The 23,454-nt window shown below is 34.3% G+C and overlaps 2 protein-coding genes across 7 annotated transcripts in view; one reads left to right on the forward strand and one right to left on the reverse strand.

Moving 5' to 3' along the window:
* The window catches only part of LOC120625461 (protein mini spindles), a 47,175-nt gene extending 38,608 nt beyond the window's left edge, over positions 1-8,567 (reverse strand). For 4 of the 5 annotated variants that reach the window (XM_039892543.1, XM_039892541.1, XM_039892542.1 and 1 more), the window contains exons 1-4: positions 8,393-8,567; positions 4,722-4,936; positions 4,097-4,227; positions 2,774-3,018 (exon numbers count right to left, since the gene is read on the reverse strand). In XM_039892543.1, coding sequence (XP_039748477.1) covers positions 2,774-3,018; positions 4,097-4,227; positions 4,722-4,923 — 578 coding nt within the window. In that variant the 5' untranslated portion in view covers positions 4,924-4,936; positions 8,393-8,567. Of the gene's footprint in view, positions 1-2,773; positions 3,019-4,096; positions 4,228-4,721; positions 4,937-7,888; positions 7,945-8,392 lie in introns of all 5 variants that reach the window. The other variant, XM_039892540.1, reaches the window with a different exon arrangement.
* A 1,008-nt stretch (positions 8,568-9,575) lies between these two features.
* Positions 9,576-23,454, forward strand: part of LOC120624947 (protein goliath) — a 131,561-nt gene continuing 117,682 nt past the window's right edge. For both annotated transcript variants that reach the window (XM_039891785.1, XM_039891786.1), the window contains exon 1: positions 9,576-9,862. The gene's annotated coding sequence lies outside the window, so the exon portion shown is untranslated. The remainder of the gene's footprint in view (positions 9,863-23,454) is intronic.

The following is a 23,454-nucleotide window of genomic DNA, read 5'->3' on the forward strand; positions in this document are numbered from 1 at the left end:
CCGTTTTACCAACTCTTAGGTGACAACTATTGGTGAACTATCATGTATGCCTATGAATCTCCTAAGATTAGGCGTTACTTATTGGGGCATGGCCTCGTTTGTGAAAACGGGCATAAGAGTTTTTGGAACTTTGATGATATTGGTTCCGATCAATAAGACCACGTTTGCGTATTTTTTTTAAGTATATATGATTACACTAATCGCTTTCCTATATGTTAATCCCTACTATATATTATAAATGTGAATGTAAGTTTGTTTGTTACGCTTTCACGCAAAAACTACTGAACCGATCATCATGAAACTTTGGAAACATATTTTTGGAGGTAATAGAAGTAATTTAGGATACGATATAACGATTACAATTTTTTGTAGGTGATAGGAAGAGCTGAGACTGGTCAGACAGTTATTTTCAGATATTGATTATGCGAATAGTTTTTTTTTTCATAAGAATATACAACTTAAAAATTTCAGACTACACCTAAATTTAAAGTCCATGTCCATGTGTCTCAAAAAACAAAAACAAACGCAACAGCTAGTAATATTATAAAATTCTTAATAGAAGCAAGTTTAAATAATTTTTATCGGTTAAGTTTCATTCTAAGTTAAAAATTCGCATTTCTCACTTCGTACTCGCCTCCCAGTTATTATTACTTTAAAAGCTTTCTTGTATTTCACTATAAGTAGGCCTTTGACAGCAGTGGCGTGCATTGCATATATGCAAATAATCAGTGCATACCCTACCCTCAATGTCTTAAAGAGCCTTCAGATAGGACCATTAAAGTTTTGTAATTAAAAAAACACTAAGTAAAAAATATATGAAAGCGCCATCTAGTAATGAGCGGCCAAACTTCTAGGTCAATTGTCGCTAGACAGGCGACAGCGCAACCAGCGCGCGCGAGGCTATGCGCCTCGCGTACAAAATAAAATTTTCTACTTCGTATTTTAATTTTTAACCGTAAACGCTAAACATTTACCTTTTAAAACACGTAAAAATACGTATTTTTATTTAAATCTCATGTTATCGATTGCAGGGTAAATCCATTATTAAGAATCACTCGACATATGACGCCCTCTACTGTTGCATAGAAATATCAAATAAAATAAGCACGCCCAAAAAAAGAATCGTCCTGCTAGATGTGTGCGTGCAAGTTAGTAGTGTGTGTCGTGTAATGTTATAATCGTGCGCTTGTACTTACAAGATTAGCATCGGTTCACACAAGAACAGTTTCATTCATAAATTCTCTATGTATGGGTGTCTATAAGCACTGCTTACGGAAGTGGATAATCAATTACGTGTTTGATTTTTTTATGAATAAAATGATTTGCTTGGTTTGTTATTGTTGTTAACGGTCATTATTCTTTTTTTAGAATTAAAAACATTATTCACAAATGTAAATACCTTTTAGTGTCTTTTAAGAAAATTAAGGAACTAATAATATCGAGTTAGTCTTTAGTTTTGAAAATAATCTATGAAACCAAACGCTGTCTAAATTTTGAAAAATGAATAATTTAGGTTTTCCAAGAATCATTGGAAAGTGAGAGGGTTAACAATAAATATGGTTTCTATTTATTGTTTACATATCAAAATAAAATAGCGTTCGTACCCATACTTACAAAAAATTAAAGACTATTTTGACTAATTTCGATTGCAATATTATCTATAGCATATTCAATCGCCATTATTGTTTACCTTCGAACAATGCTGTATGGCGTTGGTGATAAATAAACGGTTCAAGTGCATAAATTCAGTAACTTTAACCTTTAGTAAAAGTTTGAGTAGTGATAGTTTAATGTGTTAGGGTTAATTTATAGTTTATTCATTCATTTTATAATGAAAGCATATTTGTGCGGTCTTTGTTTGGGTTCAGTGTGCCTGGAAAAAGTACTTAGAGAAAACTTTAATTTCTATCCCTATATCGTAAAATTAGAAATCATTCGCAAAGGAAGGAGTGTACCAATGTTACAAATATCCCAAAAAAAGGTGATAAAGTAACACGTACTTATGTTTAATAATAAATATTACGAAAACTTTTCTTGGCTAAGCGGCTTTGTACATACCAATCTATTATTTTGCTTTCCTTTTGTTTTATTGTCCAATATACGTAAAGTGTGGAATGATAAAGGATATTGTGATCTTAATAATTTTCACAAAGACGCTAAAAACATGATATGTTGGAAAAATATTATCATCATCAGTGTGCTTAGAAAATGCTGCCGAATGGTGTGTCATAATTTTGTGACGTAAATCAGGGTATGTACTTTTATTCAATTAGCAGTAGATAGACGATAGTATTAAATCAATCAAAAATATAACTTTCGTAAAATAATTTGATTATAAACCGACATACCTATCTAAAATCTAAATTTTAATTTTACTTTATGTTTGTGCTGAACACCTTGTGCATACCCTGGGTCCAAGGGCTATGCACGCCACTGTTTGACAGCAAGGAGACCAAAATTATAGGCCTTTTATTATTATTATTTCTTTTTTTTTTTAAGTTACTATTAAAGCTACATAATAGTCTTAATTTCAATCTGTTTATGTATGTTCCAGGGGCGACAGCTGGTTATCCTTAACACAGATAAAATCTAGCTAGGATAGCCAGTTCGTCAACTCATTATATGTGCAATTTTGATGAAAGAAATAAACAATATTATTATAATTATAGGCCCCTGAGCATTAAGCATCTAATATGTCTTCTATAGGTCTAACTGAGTATTTGATTATAGACAGTTTTGTCTTTTGACTTTTTACAGTTAGAAATCCACAAACCTGTGCATTTCAACCACAAGCGCCTTCATTTCATCTCGCACACCCTTATCTCTGTCCGCCAACAGTATGGGTATCTTCTTGACCATGGGCTTGATGGCTATCACTTTGTTTCCAAACTGCTTCAGTGCGGTGTTGAGTGCGGAAACGCAGGCTGCTACCACTTTAGGATTCTTCTGTTCCATGCCTTTAAGTAGCTCCTCTTCGACAACTTCATGTTTTTCAATTTCTATGTACATTAGCGTGATCTGAAGACAAAAACTTTAGATATAGAAATCCATACTAATGTTAAAAATGCAAGTGTGTGTGTCTGTGTGTTTATTTGTTACCTAAGTTCGCAAATTTCGCATTTTTATCTCATGGATACAAGCGTTATACAACGTGCAACAGAATTACGAAATACTGTTGAAGGGTGCATAAGTATTAAAAATATTAAATAAATAAAAGCATATTTATAATTCCATACAAACTAATTCAAAACGTTCTAAGTGTTGAAACGTTCTAACCCCATTGAAGATAAAAGACCGACACGTGCATAGTACCTACGCTACGCGACGCGTAAAGTGACTCGAGTCATTTCTTTTACTTTTGCATGTGATGTTAGGGCTGTATCTGATTTCTTTCAGTGATGATGCAGTCCAAGATAGTAACAGGCTATTAGGGAATAGGGATCTATCAATGCATACATTTAAAGAAATAGTTAAAACACATTTTTATTACAGCAAGTTACCATGCAAATGATTAATTTCCTAATGACAAGGTTGCTTGGAAAGATCCGGCTCCGCTTTCATTTCTCACAAGATAGAAAAATGAATGTTAAAATGTAAAAAGTTGATAGTGGAAAAGAGCAACTGCTGAATTTCTTGCCGGCTTCTTCTCGAGGAGAAAGACACACCAGCACTATCTCCAGAGAGATTTTCCAACTAAGCGACCAACTAAGATATCTTAGACGGCTGATTGCCGCAGTGGGCAGTGACCGTGCTTTCTGAGTCCGAGGCCGTGGGTTCGATTGATTGTTTTTTAGTATATTATAAGTATTTAGGTATATTAAAAATTAAAATACTCATCAGTCTTTTTAGTATCCTTAACACAAGCTATGCTTACTTTGGGTTAGATAGCGATGTGCGCAGTATATTTATTTATATAGCTGGGATACTCCTTAACAGGGTATCCCGCTACCATTTTAGAAAGCATGAACACTTAACATCAGGTAAGATTGCAGTCGTCGGTTAACTTGTAGTAAAATAAAAAAAAATTACTGCAGATCAGTATGTACTACACCAACGAGGCAGTTATTAAATTGGTAGAACAATATGTGTAGCATACCTGCAAGGCAAGATCTTTTGTCTTAGTTTTCGGCGCGGCGATGCACTTAGCGACGATGCCGGACATAACCTCACCGGTAGTCTTGCCAGCATGTCCACAGTTTTCCACGAAAACGAGCGCCGCTTCCAAACCTGGTGGAAATTTGTTAAACCTAAAATGTTCAGTTTTTATACACTATGCCCTAAGTCAAGACAGAAAGCTATTAAAAAATGGTTATTTTCCTTACTTGTTAAAAACCTTAGTAACAAATGCAAATACAAATGGTAGCAAATGCCTCCGAACACAGGGTAACTGCTTTTTAAAAGAACCTCAATTAGCCATAGCTTAGGGGTCAAGCTGGAATTCGATTCTATTATTTTTTGACCCTTTTATTATAAATTAAACTAATTTTAAATAATACAAGTTAAGCCCACTGTGAATATTGAGTCACTATGATATACAGCTATTCCCAATACCACCTCTATAACTTTAAAAAATATTGGCTGTGACGTGTTTGGTGTTCATGTGTTTGTGATGGGCGGATGACCAAATCTTAAGGATCCCATATTTACCATATTGTTAAGCAGACTAAATCTGTCTCTATTAAAATGCGATGATATAAATATTTTATTATGAAATTACTGACCTCTTTCTTGGGCAACTGCATTACTGTCTGTAACAAATTTCTTTATAAGGCCCAAATATTTATTCCACTCTGGGGACTTTTCATCGTCAATCTGGTTAAAAAGTTTAATAGCTTCTTCATATCCTGCTACTCTGGCTTTCCATAGCTTATGAACACATTTTTCATCTGTTGGTAACTTCTTATATTCATTTTCGTCCTCCATATTTTATGGTAATCTTGAATGAAATTAAATACATTAATATAACCTTTGATACTTCATCTAAACTAAAAATAATTTACTATTCCATATTCAATTATAATTAAAAATAATATTGATAAATTAATTATCTGTTTAGTAAAATTCGGAAAATTGTTCTTATTTAGTGTGAATAGACCTGAACTAAGCAATCCTTTTTAGTATAAAGACATGTAGCTACGATTATACACCAAAATTTTAAATCTGCTAAAATCAGACAGTTCTAACAAGAAAAGATTTAGGTGTCCATACTTCTGTTAAATATATCTAAGCTGCCAGGCCTAACCAAAATGAAAAAGGGAGAGTCCAAGCTCTGTCTGCTATTTGAGAAAGACAGGGCAGGCAATAATGTTGCACTGATATATGAATTTCATGCTACACTTATCAATAATAACAACCATTTAAATAAACAAAGAAAATAAAATAAACAGAACAACACAGCAAATCATGCTAAATTGAGTTAAATTCCTCTGATGCAAAACTGATGACCTTTGTTGAACTGGAAGATCTACTTTTTAACTTCATACAAGCTGCACCATAGATAATACAATTTTTTGAAGTCACTAATACAGGGTGCTCACTTTACACTATTTAACCAACTTCATAAAAAGGCATTCGGCAATTATTAATTTTTTTTACTCCATATCTTAAACAAATCTTGATGATTCTTTTCAATCAAAATAAATTGAAGTCAGATCGGACAAACTATTTAGTGATTAAGATAAGTCACCTACATGAAATGATTAGTTGTGAAGTAGGCTGTTTTTTTATCCTATTATTGGATTTTGTAGCATTAATTGTGAATGTTAATATATTAATCTATTAGACTAACAAAGCAAAAATTTGTCAATGGCTGGGTGTACGTAAAAATTCTTTTGAGTTTATACTTACACCTTTAAATTAAGGCCTGTGTAATATAATCAACATATAAGAACTGTTTGCATTATGCCACTATAAATAACATGCATAAGCTATTTATAAATTCTCACACAGGTTTCTATGACTATTAATGTATCAAGTAAACAGTGAAATTTATGCACATAATGCATGGCATGCGACTGCAAGAATGCAACTCTTTTTATTATATACAATGGTCTTTGTCTTTGTTACTTAGCCATATACAATTATTTAGAATTTAAATGTCTGGCATTGTTGTAGATGCTTCATAGATATATTTTTGTTATTTATATACAGGGTTAAATAAAAAATACCAGAAAATTCTCAGCCTTATTGATCCTATCATTAAAACTAAAACCTTTGTAGGTATTACTTTTCAAATTTCAGTATTAATTTATAATTTATTTATTTTATATGTTGTCAGTACGGCAGGGCCACTAACACTAACTAGATAGAACTACATAATTTATATATGACAAATGAATTAAAGATGACATTAAACATTTTAAAGACATGATATTAATAAAGTATACTATATTGATACTCTGCAAATAATGAAATAAAGGTCACGTAATTCACGGAACAATGCTTTCCACCCATCATGGAATAGATTCCATTGAGCATTGCTGTCCAAAAAACATTGAATGACGGCAATGAACAGTATAGGTGCCATACTTCGTGCAACAGTATTACAGGAAGGTACCATGGATAATTAATATATTTCATACAAAAGAAAAATAGTAAATCATGTTATTTTTGTAATGTGTTTATAATAATTATTTCATACATAAAAATTAATGAAATGTGACATTACACTTTGAAACAAATAATATAAAAAGTAGTCAAATTATAATTTGCTCACATTGTCAATGTTACATTAAAAAGTAGTAACAAGTCTCTACTAGTTACTATTATAATATTAAATATTTCATACAGATATGAAATATTGAATATTTGTAGTACAAAAGTTGTTAGTTTTAATTTAAACAACTACAGGCAGCCAGCTTTCTAGTGTTTTTTATTTAACCCTTTATAGATTTGAAATTATCTACCTATTAAGTTACAAATATACAGGTTTTTATTAATGGCAAAACTGAAGTAAATAACTGAAGTTTACAAAACCAGGTAAAAAAAAAAGAAACATTAATTTCTGCATTTAGAAATTTGGAAGCAGCTGACCAAATAATTGATTTTATTGATTATACAGCACTGCGCCACTTCTTATACATAAGACTATTCATTTAATTTTCTTTATATTTTTTCCACTACCAATTAACAAAATACATCAAGCAGACAAATTGACTAGGGTGTTGTGCAACAAAAAAAAAGTCACTGTGTCTTCCTATCAACAGAATACCTATATTAATAGCTGAATTCACATATAATTTGTGACACTGATATGGACTTTAAAGAGATTCAAAGTAGTCACAGATGTTTCTATGTCCCAATATATGATTGCAGCTTTTTACAGAATTATATTTAGGGTTTTGCTATATATATGAATATCACTCACAGTAGTTTAAACCATAAACATAAGATTGAGGTCTACCCCAAAGGAAGAACTTGCTCTGAAATGTAAAAAACTTTTACCTAATAAGCAAAAATCTACCAATTTATGAGTATGAGATGACAAGGAATTTTTGAGAGGAATACACAATTTATTTTTGAGTGCCATTTAACAATTGTACTGTACTGTACTGTATTTGTTGTTTGGTTAGTTTACAGTATGGTGTACATACATGATGTGTATTTACAACATACCATAAACTGTTTATTAAGGGAACTTAAAGGCTCTACAAAATTATTTATGATGCACAATGAATGCAAATGACACCTTCAATTATGCTTGAATACTCCACAAAGACTTTATTTGAATGCCAAGTTTAGTCTTACATTGCATACAATATACATACAGGTTGAGTTTTTATTAAAAAGGATTCTTGTTAACCATGAAATCCAATTTTTGCACTAAATATGCATCTTGCGCGACCTTATACGTTATTCCCTACCAAGGTCAAGGATTGCAGGTACTTACTGCAGCATGCATGCAGAATCGTGCAATTATATCGCTTTTAGAACACTAAGAAAAACCTGAAATCATGAAAGAAGCAATTTATGGCAATACAAGTCTATTGTTACGAACAACGATATCTAATACCTACGAATTTTCCGGTTTTGATTTTCAATTATTTGAACATTCATTTACACAATACGTAAATAATAACGGATAGAAGGAGTGTTGTCTTGCGTTGTTGGCACTCAGTTACCGAATTAAACGCGACAGAAAGACGTAAAACGCACAGAATTTGATGAATCAGACAAGCAGCGTTAACTCTCGCCGCAATATCGAAATGGCTTCCTCAAGCTATATTAATTAGCTACAAGATATTATAATTGCGGGCCAGTACATTTATAACCGTATCGAATATACGGATATAAAACGAGATGTGAAACTGGATCATATATTAGGCAGACGCCCGACAAACGACAACGGTCACTTTCTATGATACAAACATTACTCAGATGCAATTAAACTTACCGTTACACAGATGTTTTTAATGCGTCAGAGGTATTGAAAGAGCGAAATAAAAATTGAACCACATCAACCGTAAATATTTCACATTATCTAACCAGAACTTATCTTTTCTAACCGACAAAAAGGATTTCTTTTTCGACGTCGTTTTTTTTAAGTTTGCAGTTTGATAGAAGAAAATGGACGTATGAATAAATGTTGCCAGTCTACTAAATTAAAATAATATATTGTCTAAGGCACTGACTCTCTACTGACCGCACAGCAAATCTGTCAAAAAAAAAAATTAATAAAAGCGGCACCAAAATAGATCTTAGCTAGTCCATGTCCTATTTTCAAAGAAAAAAACATATTATTAATTAATATTATCATAAAGTTTAGTGTGTTCACTAAACTTCATGATACCTAATATAAGTTTTAAAAATATTTTTAAAATAAATCTGTTTTATAATAAGTTGTAGTAAATCAACTAGCCAAGAACTCAACTAAAATTAACTAGTGGCTACTCGTGACTTCGTTTAACAGTGGTCGTTGTGAACTTATCACAAATACATAGTGATACATACAAAGAAGACACTTCACCGCCGTTTAGCACCATCTATTAATAAACTCGTTGTCAGCCACTGTAAAAAAAAACACTTTATTGAATCTTGAAATGGTTCTAGTTAGAAAAATACCACAAAAATACCATTTAATTGCATTACGTCTTATCACGACCAATTTAATTTAGATTTATAAATTAAATACTAAATAGAGTGTTAATCGACTGCATCAAATTATGAAACGGATATATAGTAAATAACATTATTTAGGCTGGCAATACTTTTCAATAATGTCAGTATATTCCAAACAACTCATTCATTTTTGTTTTGACTATGGGCCACCATTAGGAAATCTTGACAGCGTTAACCGTTTGGCTGACAAGTGACAGTTGTCATCTATTGAGTGCAATACAGAATAGTATCCTAATACCCTTAAGTTCAGCCAAAAACAACAATTGCGACGCGATTATTCCAAATTGCAATAGTCGTAAAGTGATAAAAATATCGTGTTTGTTTTTTTCATTTAAATGTACAGAGAATACAAACACTGTTCGCTGGCTGCCGACTGTTCGGCTTGCGTTTGGCTCAAGGAATGAATGAATATAACGTCGGCGTTTATCCATTCGTTCAAATATTTTTTTGATAATTATCAAATGGTATTGAGAACGTCTGAGGACGAGACGTGTGTCGCGTTTATTCGTGACTACTGTGCGTTCGCAGTTCTTACAACCAACTGATAAAAGATTATAAGGTTTTTTGTTTTAATTCGCGAATTGTGCTTTTTTGTTTTCAATTGGAATTGAAAAAGAGTAAAACATAAGTGAATGAAACAGTAAATATACCGTTGTGTTGTGTTTTCGTTTGGTCTCCACGCAAGTTTATTGTATGTCGGAAAAGGCATTTTTAACAGCTGTTCGAGCATAGTATGCTTCATATCGTAAGTACATTGATTACACTAATTTACTTTGTATGCATTCATTGATATCTTTGTCAGTATTTATTTTTAAATATCTATTATGACTAGACCGTAAACACCTTTTTATAAGGCGGGTAGTTCAAAAGTATACTGTCCTATTGCCCAAATTATGATTTTTTTTATACAAATCTGTTCTGCGCGACTACTTAATGGCTTAAAAAGAATAAAGGGGTAACCAGCATTCAAATAAGTAAATAATTAGAACCTACAGTGTAAAGTTGAAACACAGCAATTAGATATTTCTTCAATCTCGTGGTAAATGCCGACATCGTCTATGCAAGCAGTGTCGCTGCTGAGTTCAGAGGATATGTTAATCCATTAATGACGTCAGTAAGGTTCAATCGTTTTTCCTAGACCTCAGTATGACTGTCCTTACTCTCCCTTAACCTTTTAAAAGGATTATCATTAAAATTAAAATTATTATTAAAATATAAATCAATATAGATAGGATAATCGCCTTTTTTTTTCCATGAATCCTGCGGGAACCGTACATTTTCATATAAAAAATAGCCTAAAAAGCAGCCGACGTGTTAATCCAAAGTATAATCTATTTCTATTCCAAAATTCAGTAACATTGGTTCAATAGATTTTGCGTGAAAGAGTAACAAATATCCACCCATCCATCCCTACAAAATAGGGGCATACCCTGTGCATACCTTCTATGCACGCCACTGACTATCGCCATGCTTATTTCTGCCGCCAAGCAGCATTGATGTGTTCCGATGTGAATGGAGTTGTTGCCGGTGGAATAACAGGCACATTAGGCTTAACACTTCAGCCTCAGGTTGATGAACACAGGGCGGCACAGGAAGAACGTAATCCTGGCACGACCTGCGAAGTTTTATTCAGTTTATAGTCAATAGTTGTGTATGTAGTAGTATGTTATCGTTTTGTTTTCCTTATCCTAAGGTTGCCTGGAAGAAATCGCTACAAAGCGATAAGGCCGCCTTTTGTATACTTCTTCTGTCTGTGTTTTCTTTTATTTTTCTTCTGTATTTTTATTTGTGTGCAAATAAAGAGTATAAATAAAAAATAAATAAAAATAGTTAGTTATATTGTATTCTTATTTGGACCAGCTGCTTTGCCCATCAATAATAAATAATATTTACTAAACTAATTCAACTTCAAATCACCATTTAGTTTACGTAACCTTCAAGTAAATAAAATAGTTTATATCCCATGGAAACGTGGCGATTAGCTTCCTTGTTTGCAATACGCACCGCATTCTGAAATGCTCTTCCGGCTTCCTTATATTATTCATAATAATATGGGTTCCTTCTAATCTATAATGAAAGCTCTCCACCTTGAGCTGCACCGTGCTACCTATTTATTTAGAAAACCCAGCAGGCCGAGTCACTATCTTACTTGACACCAAATTTAGCTAGCCTCTGCGGGGATTATATCCCCATGGAATAGGAGAAGTTTGCCCCCGTTTATTAACCACATATGTTATATTGATATTATTTCCACTTGTGCGCCAGTGAGAGTTGATAAAGCTGTGGGAGAAGATAAATTTATATCCTTTCCCCGGGGATATAATTGTCTCCTGCCCATGCTAGTCGTGCTGTGGAAATTTGCCACTAAATAACTTGTCCAGATTTTGCATTCAACGTAAGTTCATTTAATTTCGTTTGACAAGTGCAATAACACGATGTTTAATGGTTTGGGCGTTATTTTATGGTAACTTTCAACAGTGGCTAGCTAAATTTCGTGTCACCATAAATACCGAATCGGCCTGCATGCCATTGAGGGATGGATAAACAACTTTGGAGGTCTGAATTATGCTGTCGGGCGTTCTGTCTCCTAGCGAAATGATTATATAGCCAGCGCTCGGAACCGGTTTCAATTTACCGGAAAATTTTGGTTAATAACCAGTTTCTTTTAATTCTGCGTTTTACCGGTTTAATGATTGGACGCACTGAAATGCAATAGGTTACCGTTCTAATTCAGCGAACGATTTCATAACGTTTAATAAGCCTAAATTAACCGGTTTATGGAACACGCGTTGGTCCATTTGACAAATGCCTAGCCTGGTAGGTACGTGGCGCGTGCGAGTCCTACTTCGCTGCAAAGAACAAAAATGGTATAAACAAACCTGTGTCTAAAAGGTGTCGTGAAAAGTTAAGTTCTCAACCACATTCCTCACCTAAAATTCGTAAGTAATTCATCGTTAATTTGCTGGTGATGTGTTCTTGCTTGCATACGCTCTAATGCGAGGTATACTAATTAAAGAGGCTGAATATTTCATTTTAAGTATATATATTTCGTTTCATATATATATATTTACATTCAATATTTTGACCACACAACAGATTAATAATTGTACCTCAAACTCGACACTGTGTTAGATATTGTATGGCTCAGACTGCATATATATATATACGTAATTTGTCGAGGTTATTAATTAACACCTGAAGATAGGATAACTGATATTTTCGCTGTAGTTAAGTAGATACTTTATTACTTACATGGAATAGGTTAAAAATAAAAATCTAAAAACATTTGTGACTTAGAACGGTAAACATTTGTTCCGTATTTTTTACACCTACTGTACCTACATTTACCTATTCAGCTAAAAAACTGCTTTTGCGTTCTCAAATCTCAAGTTACATTATTTTGTCATTCTGCTAGTAAGTTGATACTCGGTACCTACTGTTAGATCGCTCAGGAAAACGTTTATAGAATAATATATTAAACACCAAATATATCGTTCAAATAAACGGTTAGAGAATTTGCAACAATGGCAAAATACATCGCATCCGTTGTACCTTTACACATCGGAACTCTAGTCTACTAGCTTTTTTGAATGTACTTTACCTTCAAAATAGCTAGCAGATTGAAAATAATGTAGTTTTTCAATCTCTTTTTGCTTGTATGAGAGTCCTTTAAATCAATTTTTATAAGAACTTACCTCTGCATTATTAATTGCATTTAATGCATTATAACTGCATTTTTGGCTTTTGGCCACTTTACATGACGTACTAATTATACAATATGCAAATATAATATGTATATTGCAACAACTTCGTTGCATCTAGATATATTTTGGTTGTCTGAAACACAGAGTTAATAAATTAAACTAAAATGCAGTGGAAATGAACACTAGTCTCTTATCTAAATTATTAAATTTTATAACATAAATTTAACAAAGGAATGTTCATTTGCATCAAAAATTTATAAAGGCATTTAGAAGGGTACTTACTATACTAACCTAAAAAAATTGCCAGTGTGTAGATAAGCCAAAAGATCGGGACTAAAACATAACAAATGGAACAAATATTGTTGTATTTTTAAATTTAGCAACAAAGAAGGTACGTACTGGCTGGAAGGTGTGATTTGCACATGTAAGCTAAGAACATCCGGGGGATAGGCTGGGGGACATATACTTTTGGGTTATTAGAATACTCTTTATATAATTTTTTGGTAACAAAAAAATACCGACGAAGAGTTCCATTGTCTGTCTCTGAAACATCAGATCTTAGATATGAAATTAAAATGGGACCTTTGGAAAACTTCGTAAATCTATTTATAAATGACGGAGTTATGCCCGAACATACATTAAAAAAAGCAACCGATAGAGATAGCCTTCTCGTTTTTGAAGGAAGTTTGCTAAAAATACATTAAGGTATCTTGCATAAAATGGCGACGCTAATTCTAGCATAAGAATTATGTATCTTTATAATAGATGCCGACACCTACCTTTATCGTAGAATGAGGCTAAATACATTTTCATAGAAATTATGAAAAACTTTTGAAGTTAGTGAGATAAATTGCCTATGATTTGTTAAAATTTATTTGTAATAAATGCAAAACTTTTCTACGATACTTAAGACGTATTAAAGTTTTCGTTGATACCACAGATTTTCGTTTTATTAATTTCATTCTATGTCTGTATTTTTTTTATAAATTGTTCCTACTCTACACCGTAAAAGGAAGGTAGATAAGTAGGTTGTTCATGCGGAAGTCATCGGGTTATCGGCAAATACATCAGAATTCAGAATACGTCATGTTCAGAATAACAATGACATCTATTTTGGGAACTCACGTTCATAAAAGTTGTTCGCAGACTACCACATGACCCGCAGGCACAAGAATTGCACGCAACTTTAACAGCTGATTATACGAATGATGTTATCAGAAAAAGTTGGTCGCAAGTTGTGGCAATTCTTGTTACGCATTTAATAAAGGGTTGTGCGATAAACAGTAGTGTTCCTATAACTCCCACAAAAAATAGTTTTATGGGATGAACCTACGACTTTAAATCGTATATCATAATCCATTTTCTATCGATACTCCGATATAAAATGCAAAGATAAAATATTGCGACCGTGCGAATCTAATATTTAATATACTGATATCAATTGAGATAATCCTAATCCTCTGATTTCTATAACTTTAACTTCTGACACAGCTTCCGCGGTTACCGTATCCGCCTGTGACGCTGCGGAAACCATTCTGTGTAGCCTTAGTGCTCGCTCGCAATCGAGGCGTCGATTTCGACGTTTGTATCTCTATAAGCTGTGTATCGCAAAAAGTAGAATGGACTTACAGACTTACTTGCATATCCTGTTCTTCCGATTTTTGTTTTACAAACGTTCTGCTAAAAGCCCGATTTAAAGAATTGTAGACCAATTCGAGTTTTGATATAATGGCTCTCGCTCGGCTCGCGTCTCTTGGCGTGATCTGCAACAAACTTTAGTGTCCAAGGAGTAAAAATATTTGTAGCCCATTAAACGAAACTATACTTACTTCCTACTATGAATTGATTTATTTAAATTTCAAAAATTTCACGACCCAACATCCGCATCGCCGCTAGTTGGCATGTCATCTTAATTCTGGGCCGAATGATTGAGCTCAAACACGACACGTCTGCTGAAAGCTTTCAAAGATAGTCCAGCAGACCGTCCTGGATCCACAGACTGCTATTACACTGCTATTAAAATAATTGTCTCAGGCATAGATCAATGACATTTTATAGCTTAGTTTTACAATTTTAGTAGAAGTGGAGCTTTTTGTAACAGAGCCTTTCGGGTACTATCGCCATGCTTATTTCTGCCGCTAAGCAACATAGCAAGCTCAGGAGGTTTAAATCTTACGCCTCAAATTTATGGACTCAGGGCGACATTTTCAGGACGTGCTGCTTGCATGCCCTGTGAAGTGTTGCTCTGTTTAGGCAATAGTTTTTACTTCTTATTACCTACTATAAAAAAAAATATAACATTACTCATTATAAACTCAAACATAAAACTATTAGAACTTTTCTTTAGCTTTAGTATTTCTCTTCAATCTTCTGGACACTTCAGTAGGGACTTCTCTGTTAATTCCATTCGCGAAATATTTATTATTGTCTATAAAACGTTCCTCTTTGATCTGCGGTCATTTTCAATTTCCACTTCAACTTATATCGACCCTAGATTATGCATAATATTGGCAGGTCTAAATCCCCCTTTTTTTTTTTAAATAAACGTACAGGCAAAGGCAGTTTCGCTAACACTACTATGTAGGTAGCTACGCTTGCTAGCTCTGCCGCGTACCGCAGGGATTGTACCTACAGTTACATTTCTTCGAAATTCTGTTCAAGATACCATACGCGCAACTTGTCCTATTGCGAAAATAACCGTGCAACTCGTCACGTAGCTCGCGGATATGAGTGCAATCCCCGGCCGCCATGTTTGCGGGCGCCATCTTTGTGAATCACGCACTCTTACAAATAAATAATTTTTTCTTCATATTACTACAGGTAATTATTTACTTTACTCTTAATGTCTCAGCTGAATCATTGTGATATCGCCGTAACTGTGATCTTTGTACTGTGTACGTTAGGAGAAAGGCTTTGGTGATTTGTTAGTTTCAAGAACTCTTTCTTGAGGGTCTGAACTAAGCTGTGGGGCGATATGTATTTGGTTAAACATACTATAGAAAGTTTTTAAGTAATATTGGTTTTGTTGAATCTATATATTACTCTAACAGGTTATACCTCTAGCAGGTTAGCCCTCTACCATCTTAGACTACTCCGTCGTTTACACCACCACCGGTTACCACCAGTCACCAGGTGAGTATATAACCTGTTTTCCGAAGCGTAACAAGAGGTGCACAGCCGAAACAACAACTCGCAAACATATCGACAAGGCTGCGTGGAAGCAGGCCGCACTCATCTCCCACAAGATAAAAAAATTCTAAAAATTGTGCATCTAAAAAATAAAAAAGAGCAATATGCCGTGTTTCTTGACGGCTCTTCTCTGTAGAATCTGCCTACCTACCTAAACGGTGATAAAAGTCACTACAAACAGACTGACTTGACGCTTCAAAAGTGCTTATAAACTAGGCCTACTTGAAACAAATTAATTTTGAATTTGAATTAACTCGATGACCATGTAGGCCAAATACATACCTTGCTACCCCTCTTCAATAGCCCCTCAGCTTGATTGAGATGCTCCAGGTCTCCTAAGAGCAGAGGTCCTCAAGCATTAACCTGTCGATTAAAAAAAAGCTATTCTCGGTAATTAGATTGAGGCTTCGCCATGTAAGGTGGCACTGCTCGGGATTCTCCTCTGATTCAATTATTGTTTCACATGTTTCATACGCATGCACTTAATTGTATTTGTTAGGACGTCTTTAACTAACTTAACTTTTTGCCGTTCACGTGAAAATCGGATTAGCTACAGACTTAATGAGTTGATGGTAATTATTTTTTCTGGTTAGACAAAGGCATTAGTTGTAAAACTAAGTAGGTTCCAGCGAATGAGTGTAGACATTATGGCTTCAACTGTAAATGTGGCTAATTATTATTTCCAAGCGACTGGTATTTATTATTGCGCAAGGCTGAGAAAAGAGGATACAAACACTAATTGTTAATAAACAAAATAGACAATATAATAGCATATAACTTATATCTATAGCTATATAATCGCCACGCTGGGCAGACGGGTTGGTGATGGCATTAGATGGTAGTACAAGCACACAGGACGATTCTTCCCGTAAAATTAATTTAGCGTAGTCAGTGGCCACCCTTTTTACTTGTATAACAATGACGAAGAATGTCAACAATACTTTTTATTTATAAAAATAAAATAAAAACAAGTGTGTTTTAAAGTAAAAAAATAAAATGAGATTTTCTTTATGTTTATACGTTTGTTTTTATTATATTTTTATGTTTAAATTTTACTTTACACTAACTCAAATGGGTTTTAGATGGGCTCTTTTAAATGACAAAAACAATAATTGATTCGATGAATTGATAAACTTCTTCCTTATTAAAATCGGCTGTAAAAGCAACATACCATAACACTTCAGTTTTTAAAATAGGTCATTAGTTCTCATGCCCATAACACACCCATCGATGCGGACTTATACATAGCAGCATCCCGCTTTAACCAGCTCTTTCGTAATCTAACGTTAAAAGATCACTTTTAGATATAAGGCCGCCTTTGCACCCCAGAAGTACATTGTATTATTAGTATTTTGTTGCAACAAAGTTTTTGTATGTATCAATCTGATATGATATTTTCTTGTATACAAATGCATTAAAGTGTCTGTTTGTGTCTGTTTGTGAATTCGGAATAACTCCGTCCTAATAATATTCATATGATTATTTGGACGAAAGCATTTAAAACCAAACATGTTTTTAATAACTTTGTACGTCTGTTTGTCCGAGCTCATCATTGAAATGGTTGAACTTATTTTGATGTGACCTTAATGGATATATAGGTGAATTCGCAGTGACTGCTCTAGGCTTTTCGCAAGTTGAAGGCCGATTGGCGCAGTGGGCAGCGACCCTGCTTTCTGAGTCCAAGGCCGTGAGTTCGATTCCCACAACTGGAAAATGTTTGTGTGATGAACATGAATGTTTTTCAGTGTCTGGGTGTTTATATGTATATTATAAGTATTTATTATTCATCAGTTATCTTAGTTCCGATAACACAAGCTACGCTTACTTTGGGCACTAGATGGAGATCTGTGTATTGTCGTAGTATACTTATTTAAAAAAAAAAATGGGACTAAAACGATTTCGACTGAGCTTTATCAGCGAGGTAGTTAAACTGTTGAAACTTAAGGTACCGTCAACCTTACAGATGTTTTTATTAATTAGGTAAAACCGAAAACTAACCTCACACACTAAAGCAACATAAATTTATTATTTACTAATAAATTAACTGTCTAATTACCTACCTACTGGATAGTGTTTGCGGTTAATATAGTTTAACAATACATTATGCGGTTAAAATGAAATAAGGACCATATTCACCCAAGTATGTGTAGGTTATAATAAGACCTATAGTTTGTTTTGATTGAAGTGGTATTTATAAACAAGTCAATAATGAAATAGGTAGTTTATGGATGTTTTGGATAAGAGTGACTGCAGTCTTATGTCTGCAGTAAAACCAATCGCAAGACAAACCAATCCTCATTAGCATCATCATCAACAGTCCAGTAAAAACTGATGAACTAAAGGCCTCTCCCAACAGGAGGATTTCAAAATTCAAAATTTTTTTATAGCACGTTTGCAACGTTAATTTGGTCTATTTGTAGTGACTCTACCATTGATTCGGCAAGAAACTCAGAAGTTGCTCTTTTTCAAAATAATTTTACAATTCAACAATCATAATATAAACACTTTTGAAACGTCATGTATGTCTTTTTGAAGTGACTCTACCACCGGTGCGGAAGGCAGACTCTACCGAGAAGAAGCCGGCAAGAACCTCAGTAGTTGCTCTTTTCCAACATCATTTTACAATCCACCAATCATTGTTCTGTCTCGTGTGAGATGAAAGTGGAGCGGCATGCTTCCAGGCAACCTTGTTTTTAAGCCCATAATCACCACAATGGGCAGGCGGGTTGGTGATCGCAGCAGATGGTAGTAGTAGCATAGAGGACGCTGCTGCCAACTCTCCGTTATATTCCCTTAGTCGCCTCGTACGACAACCGCGGGAAGAAGAAGGGTGGTGGTGTATTTTCACCCGCCGTCACCACACGGCAATGTTGCTTAGCGTAAAACCCAGCGAACGAAAAAAAAACCGTCATTGATATCGTGTCCAGAAATGACAGCACTGACGAAAATGGCAGAATGTTATGTTATTTATCCATATATATAAAAGGAAGTTGTGTTAGTTACATCATTTATAACTCAAGAACGGCTAGACCAATTTTTATGATATTTGATTTTTTGGATTTCTCTTAGTCCGGAATAGGATAATAAGTATTCAAATATAACATTCAATCAAAAAAAAAGATCCGCGGTACGAAGTTCGCCGGGACAGCTAGTTATTGGATAGTGGACCTGGCAGACGTCCTAACCGGCGAAGCAGTGCACCTACCGGGTCCAATTGGGTTCTTCTTGGTATGGTGTGAGATATTTAAGATTTTCAAGAAATTTCTTCAAGAACGTACCAACTGTTTAGGAGGAGTTAGGTGGCAAACGCGTTCTACAGAAGAATTATATATATTAGGGTCATATCTATATTTTTACCATTTTTCTCACTGTTTAAACCTTCCCTAGACTTCCACGTATATTTCAAGACCTCAATTAGCCAAATCGGTTCACCTCGAGTTATTATATATATAGATTAATATATATATCAAGTTGAAATGCGCTTGAAATCAAGGCCAATTTTTGGTTGGTTGGTTCGTTGGTAGATCTATCTAGTACCACAACTTTCTCATCCATAGAGAAAACAAAAACTACTCAAAGCACATGACTGTATCTTAACATATCGCAAATCGCGCTAAATGTTTGCAAGTTAAATGATAATTATATATGATAAGATAAGATTTTCGGTCGCCGATGTATTTCGAGCCTAAGCGATGCAAAGTCAAAGTCAAAGTCAAAAATATCTTTATTCAAGTAGGCCCACAGGTGGCACTTTTGATGCGTACATAAGAATTACACGGTAGTGAGATGACGGCGATAACCACATTCGTAAACTTAAAACTAAAGCTCCGAGGGTTCCAAACGCGTCCCGGTCTAAGAAGAAGCCCACAACAAACTTAGCCGGGTGTTTTTTTTTTTTTTTTTTTGTTATCGCCATCTCACAATGTAATTTTAAATTATTAGAAGAGCAACCTGGTTAGAGCAATAATTTACACCCAAGCTTTTTTATCGTTTACGTAGTCTTTTATACTATAATAGGACTTTTCTATAAGCTTACGTTTAATACAAACTTTGAACTTATTAAGAGACATCTCCAAGATGTCAATTGGTAGTTTATTGTAGAATTGTATGCAATTTCCTTTAAACGAATTATGAATTTTATGTAACCTAGTATATTGCACTGTAAGTTTATTCTTACTTCTAATGTTTAAATTATTGCAGTCACATTTTTTCTTAAATTTAGAAATGTTTTTATGGACGTACATTAAATTTTCAAATATGTACTGACTATACACTGTCATTATTTTAAAATCTTTAAATTTATCTCTCAATGACTCTCTCGGACCCATTTTGTAGATAGAACGAACAGCCCTCTTCTGCAGCACGAAAATAGTGCTAATATCAGCAGCATTACCCCAAAGTAAAATTCCATATGACATAATGCTGTGAAAGTAACTAAAATATACCAGTCTAGCAGTTTCTACGTCGGTCATATGGCGTATCTTCTTTACCGCATAGGCAGCAGAACTAAGCCTGTTCGATAAATTATTTACATGAGGGCCCCATTGAAGTTTAGAATCTAACGTTATTCCTAGAAAAACTGTCGTATCCTCCAGTTTCAGTTCCTCATTATTAAGTAGTACAGTGGTTTTCACGTGTTTAATATTAGGTAAAGTGAATTTTATACACTTGGTTTTTTTTCCGTTAAGAACCAAATTATTAGCTTCAAACCACTGTACCACTTTAGCGAGAGAGTTGTTTACGTCGTCAAAAGCTAGTTCACGTCGATTTATTTTAAAAGTCAGTGATGTATCATCGGCAAACAGAACTATCCCGTGTTTATCCTTGGCAAGGTAAGGAAGGTCATTAATGTAAATAAGGAACAGAAATGGTCCTAATATAGACCCCTGTGGGACACCTATTTTCATAACTGATCCATTAGACCGTTTTCCATTCACGTCGACTTTCTGAATTCTATCGCGTAGATAGTTGCTCATTAAGTCTAGAGCTACACCCTGAATTCCATAGTGGTGTAGTTTCCTAACTAACGTTTCGTGTTGAACACAATCAAACGCCTTAGATAAGTCACAGAACACACCAAGTGCATCACGTGACTCCTCCCAGGCTTCAAATATGTTTTGTATTAGCTCAACACCTGCGTCGATTGTTGAGCGACCCCGTGTGAAACCAAATTGCTTAATATGAAGTAAATTATACTTATGAAAATGGTAAAGTAATTGATTTAAAATGAGTTTTTCAAAGATTTTACTGAAAGTGGGTAGTACGGATACTGGTCTAAAGTTAGTGGGGTCAGAAGTACTACCCGATTTAAACAATGGAACTATTTTACTAAGTTTCATTAAGTCAGGAAACACACCACAATCTATACAATTATTAAATATTAAGGCTAAATCGGGTGCAACAATATCAATTAATGATTTGACAACGTTTACGGAAATGCCCCACAGATCATTTGTTTTTTTATTAATTAATAATTTAAAGGCTTTAATAACGTCAGAGCCACTAACATGCGTGAATTTAAAAGAATGGTTACACTCAGGCACATTTTCCTTTAATAGAGAGAGAGCCATATCTGGTGAAGAGTTTAATGATTCTGTTGTGGAGACGGGAATGTTGGTAAAGAAGGTTTCAAAAGCAGTAGCCACCTCGAAATCTGTTGTTAAGGCTTTATTATCTACATTAAGTTTAAAATTAATATTTCGTGGTGTTACTCTTCCCGTCTCCTCATTAATTATGTTCCAAGTAGTTTTGATTGCATTGCTGCTATTTTTAATTTTATTTTTGATGTATCGCGTCTTTTCTAAGTGGCAAGCGCGTTTAAAATTCTTGGAAAACAATTTAACATAATCCCCAAACTTATCACCAGTGTTAAATTGACGTTCAGCATACAATTCGTACAGCTTTTGCCTATTTTTATGAAGTTCAACTGTCGCCCACTCACTAAAATTTAATGTATCAGTAATCACAACCGACTTACTAGTAAATATAGAATGAAATAGTCTATTAAAGGTATTGAAAAAGGAGCTGTACATTGCATTTGGAGTCGCCCCTGAGGGTAGGAATGGGAGGTCATTTACTAGGCTATATCTCATTTTCTCTATGCGGTTGGATGTTACAGGAACAAATGTTATTTTACGTTTAGAAACATTTTTCTTCACATTTTCAAATTGAATAATTTGACCACAATGATCAGAGTCTAATTTACTAATAATATTTTTGCTTATAGGAATTATATTTGTAAAGATGTTATCCAAACAGGTGGCGCTAGTAGCAGTTATTCTTGTGGGCTCCATGAACATATTTGATAGATTGTAAGTTTTAAATAAATTCAATAACTTGATACTTAAAGAGTTATTTTCTAAAATGTTTACATTAAAATCTCCGCATATTATTAACTTTTTATTACACTTTGATATTTTAAATAACACTTCATCCATTACCTTTTCAAAAAGTTCAAAGTTTGACAAGGGTGGCCTATAAACAGTAACAATTATAAATTGCTCTAGTTCAACCGAGGCTAGCTCTATTGTCCGTTCAACAGAAAGGCTAACAATATCGTTTCTGTTTTTAAATTTTAAATTTTTATTTAATAAAATTAAAGAGCCTCCATGAATCGCTGTAACCCTGGTGAACGAACTACCAACCTGGTGGTTACCAAAATTAAACAATTTTGGTAACCACCAGGTTGGCAAATCATTGGGGTATGCATTTTTTCAATTTGGGTCATACACATATGTATTTCCTCAGTGCAGCCAGTAAAAGTTGAGTGGCAGATAACGCGGCATTAAACCATCAACAGATGTACCGACACGTCGCATCGATTGTCTAAATTCTAGACATGCACTGCTGGATGAAGGTCTTTTGTAGTGATTTTGTTTGGTGTCTTCCATCCTACCTAGTTGGGAGTCTACCAACGCTGCGTTTTCCCTTCCTTTACTTTAGCAACCCGTTGATCTATTCCAACCTTAGTTTTATTTGTTTGCGGTTGAATTTAATGAATCCAGCCACAAAACCGACGTCTTACGAGTCGAGGTAAGACTGGAGAAGGCCAGAACGCTGACAATCAATTCGCACTTGCATAGCCGCGTTTGCCACCTCATCTTGCCTTCCTTATTTAATTTGTTAAGTTAACAAACTCAACTTTGGAGTAATTTGAATCTGTCAAATTGTTATGTAGTTCTCAAACTAGTAATTTTTTGATAATATCGGAACTTTTTGTGACAGAACTCGTCCGGGGAAGTACTACAGTCATGCTTCTTCCGCCAAGCAGCATTGATGCTTGTTCTGCAAAGCTGAATTGCTTTGGTCTGAAAGGGCCTGGGTACAGGCACAAGACAACTCAGATTGATGGACAGGGCGGCACTTTTTAGACCATGTTCCTTGCATGCCCTGCGAAATGTTGCTCTATTTATAAGCGTTGGGTGTCCAATTACTAACAGGTGGG

Source organism: Pararge aegeria, chromosome 7, assembly GCF_905163445.1.
Source record: "Pararge aegeria chromosome 7, ilParAegt1.1, whole genome shotgun sequence".
Taxonomy (NCBI): domain Eukaryota; kingdom Metazoa; phylum Arthropoda; class Insecta; order Lepidoptera; family Nymphalidae; genus Pararge; species Pararge aegeria.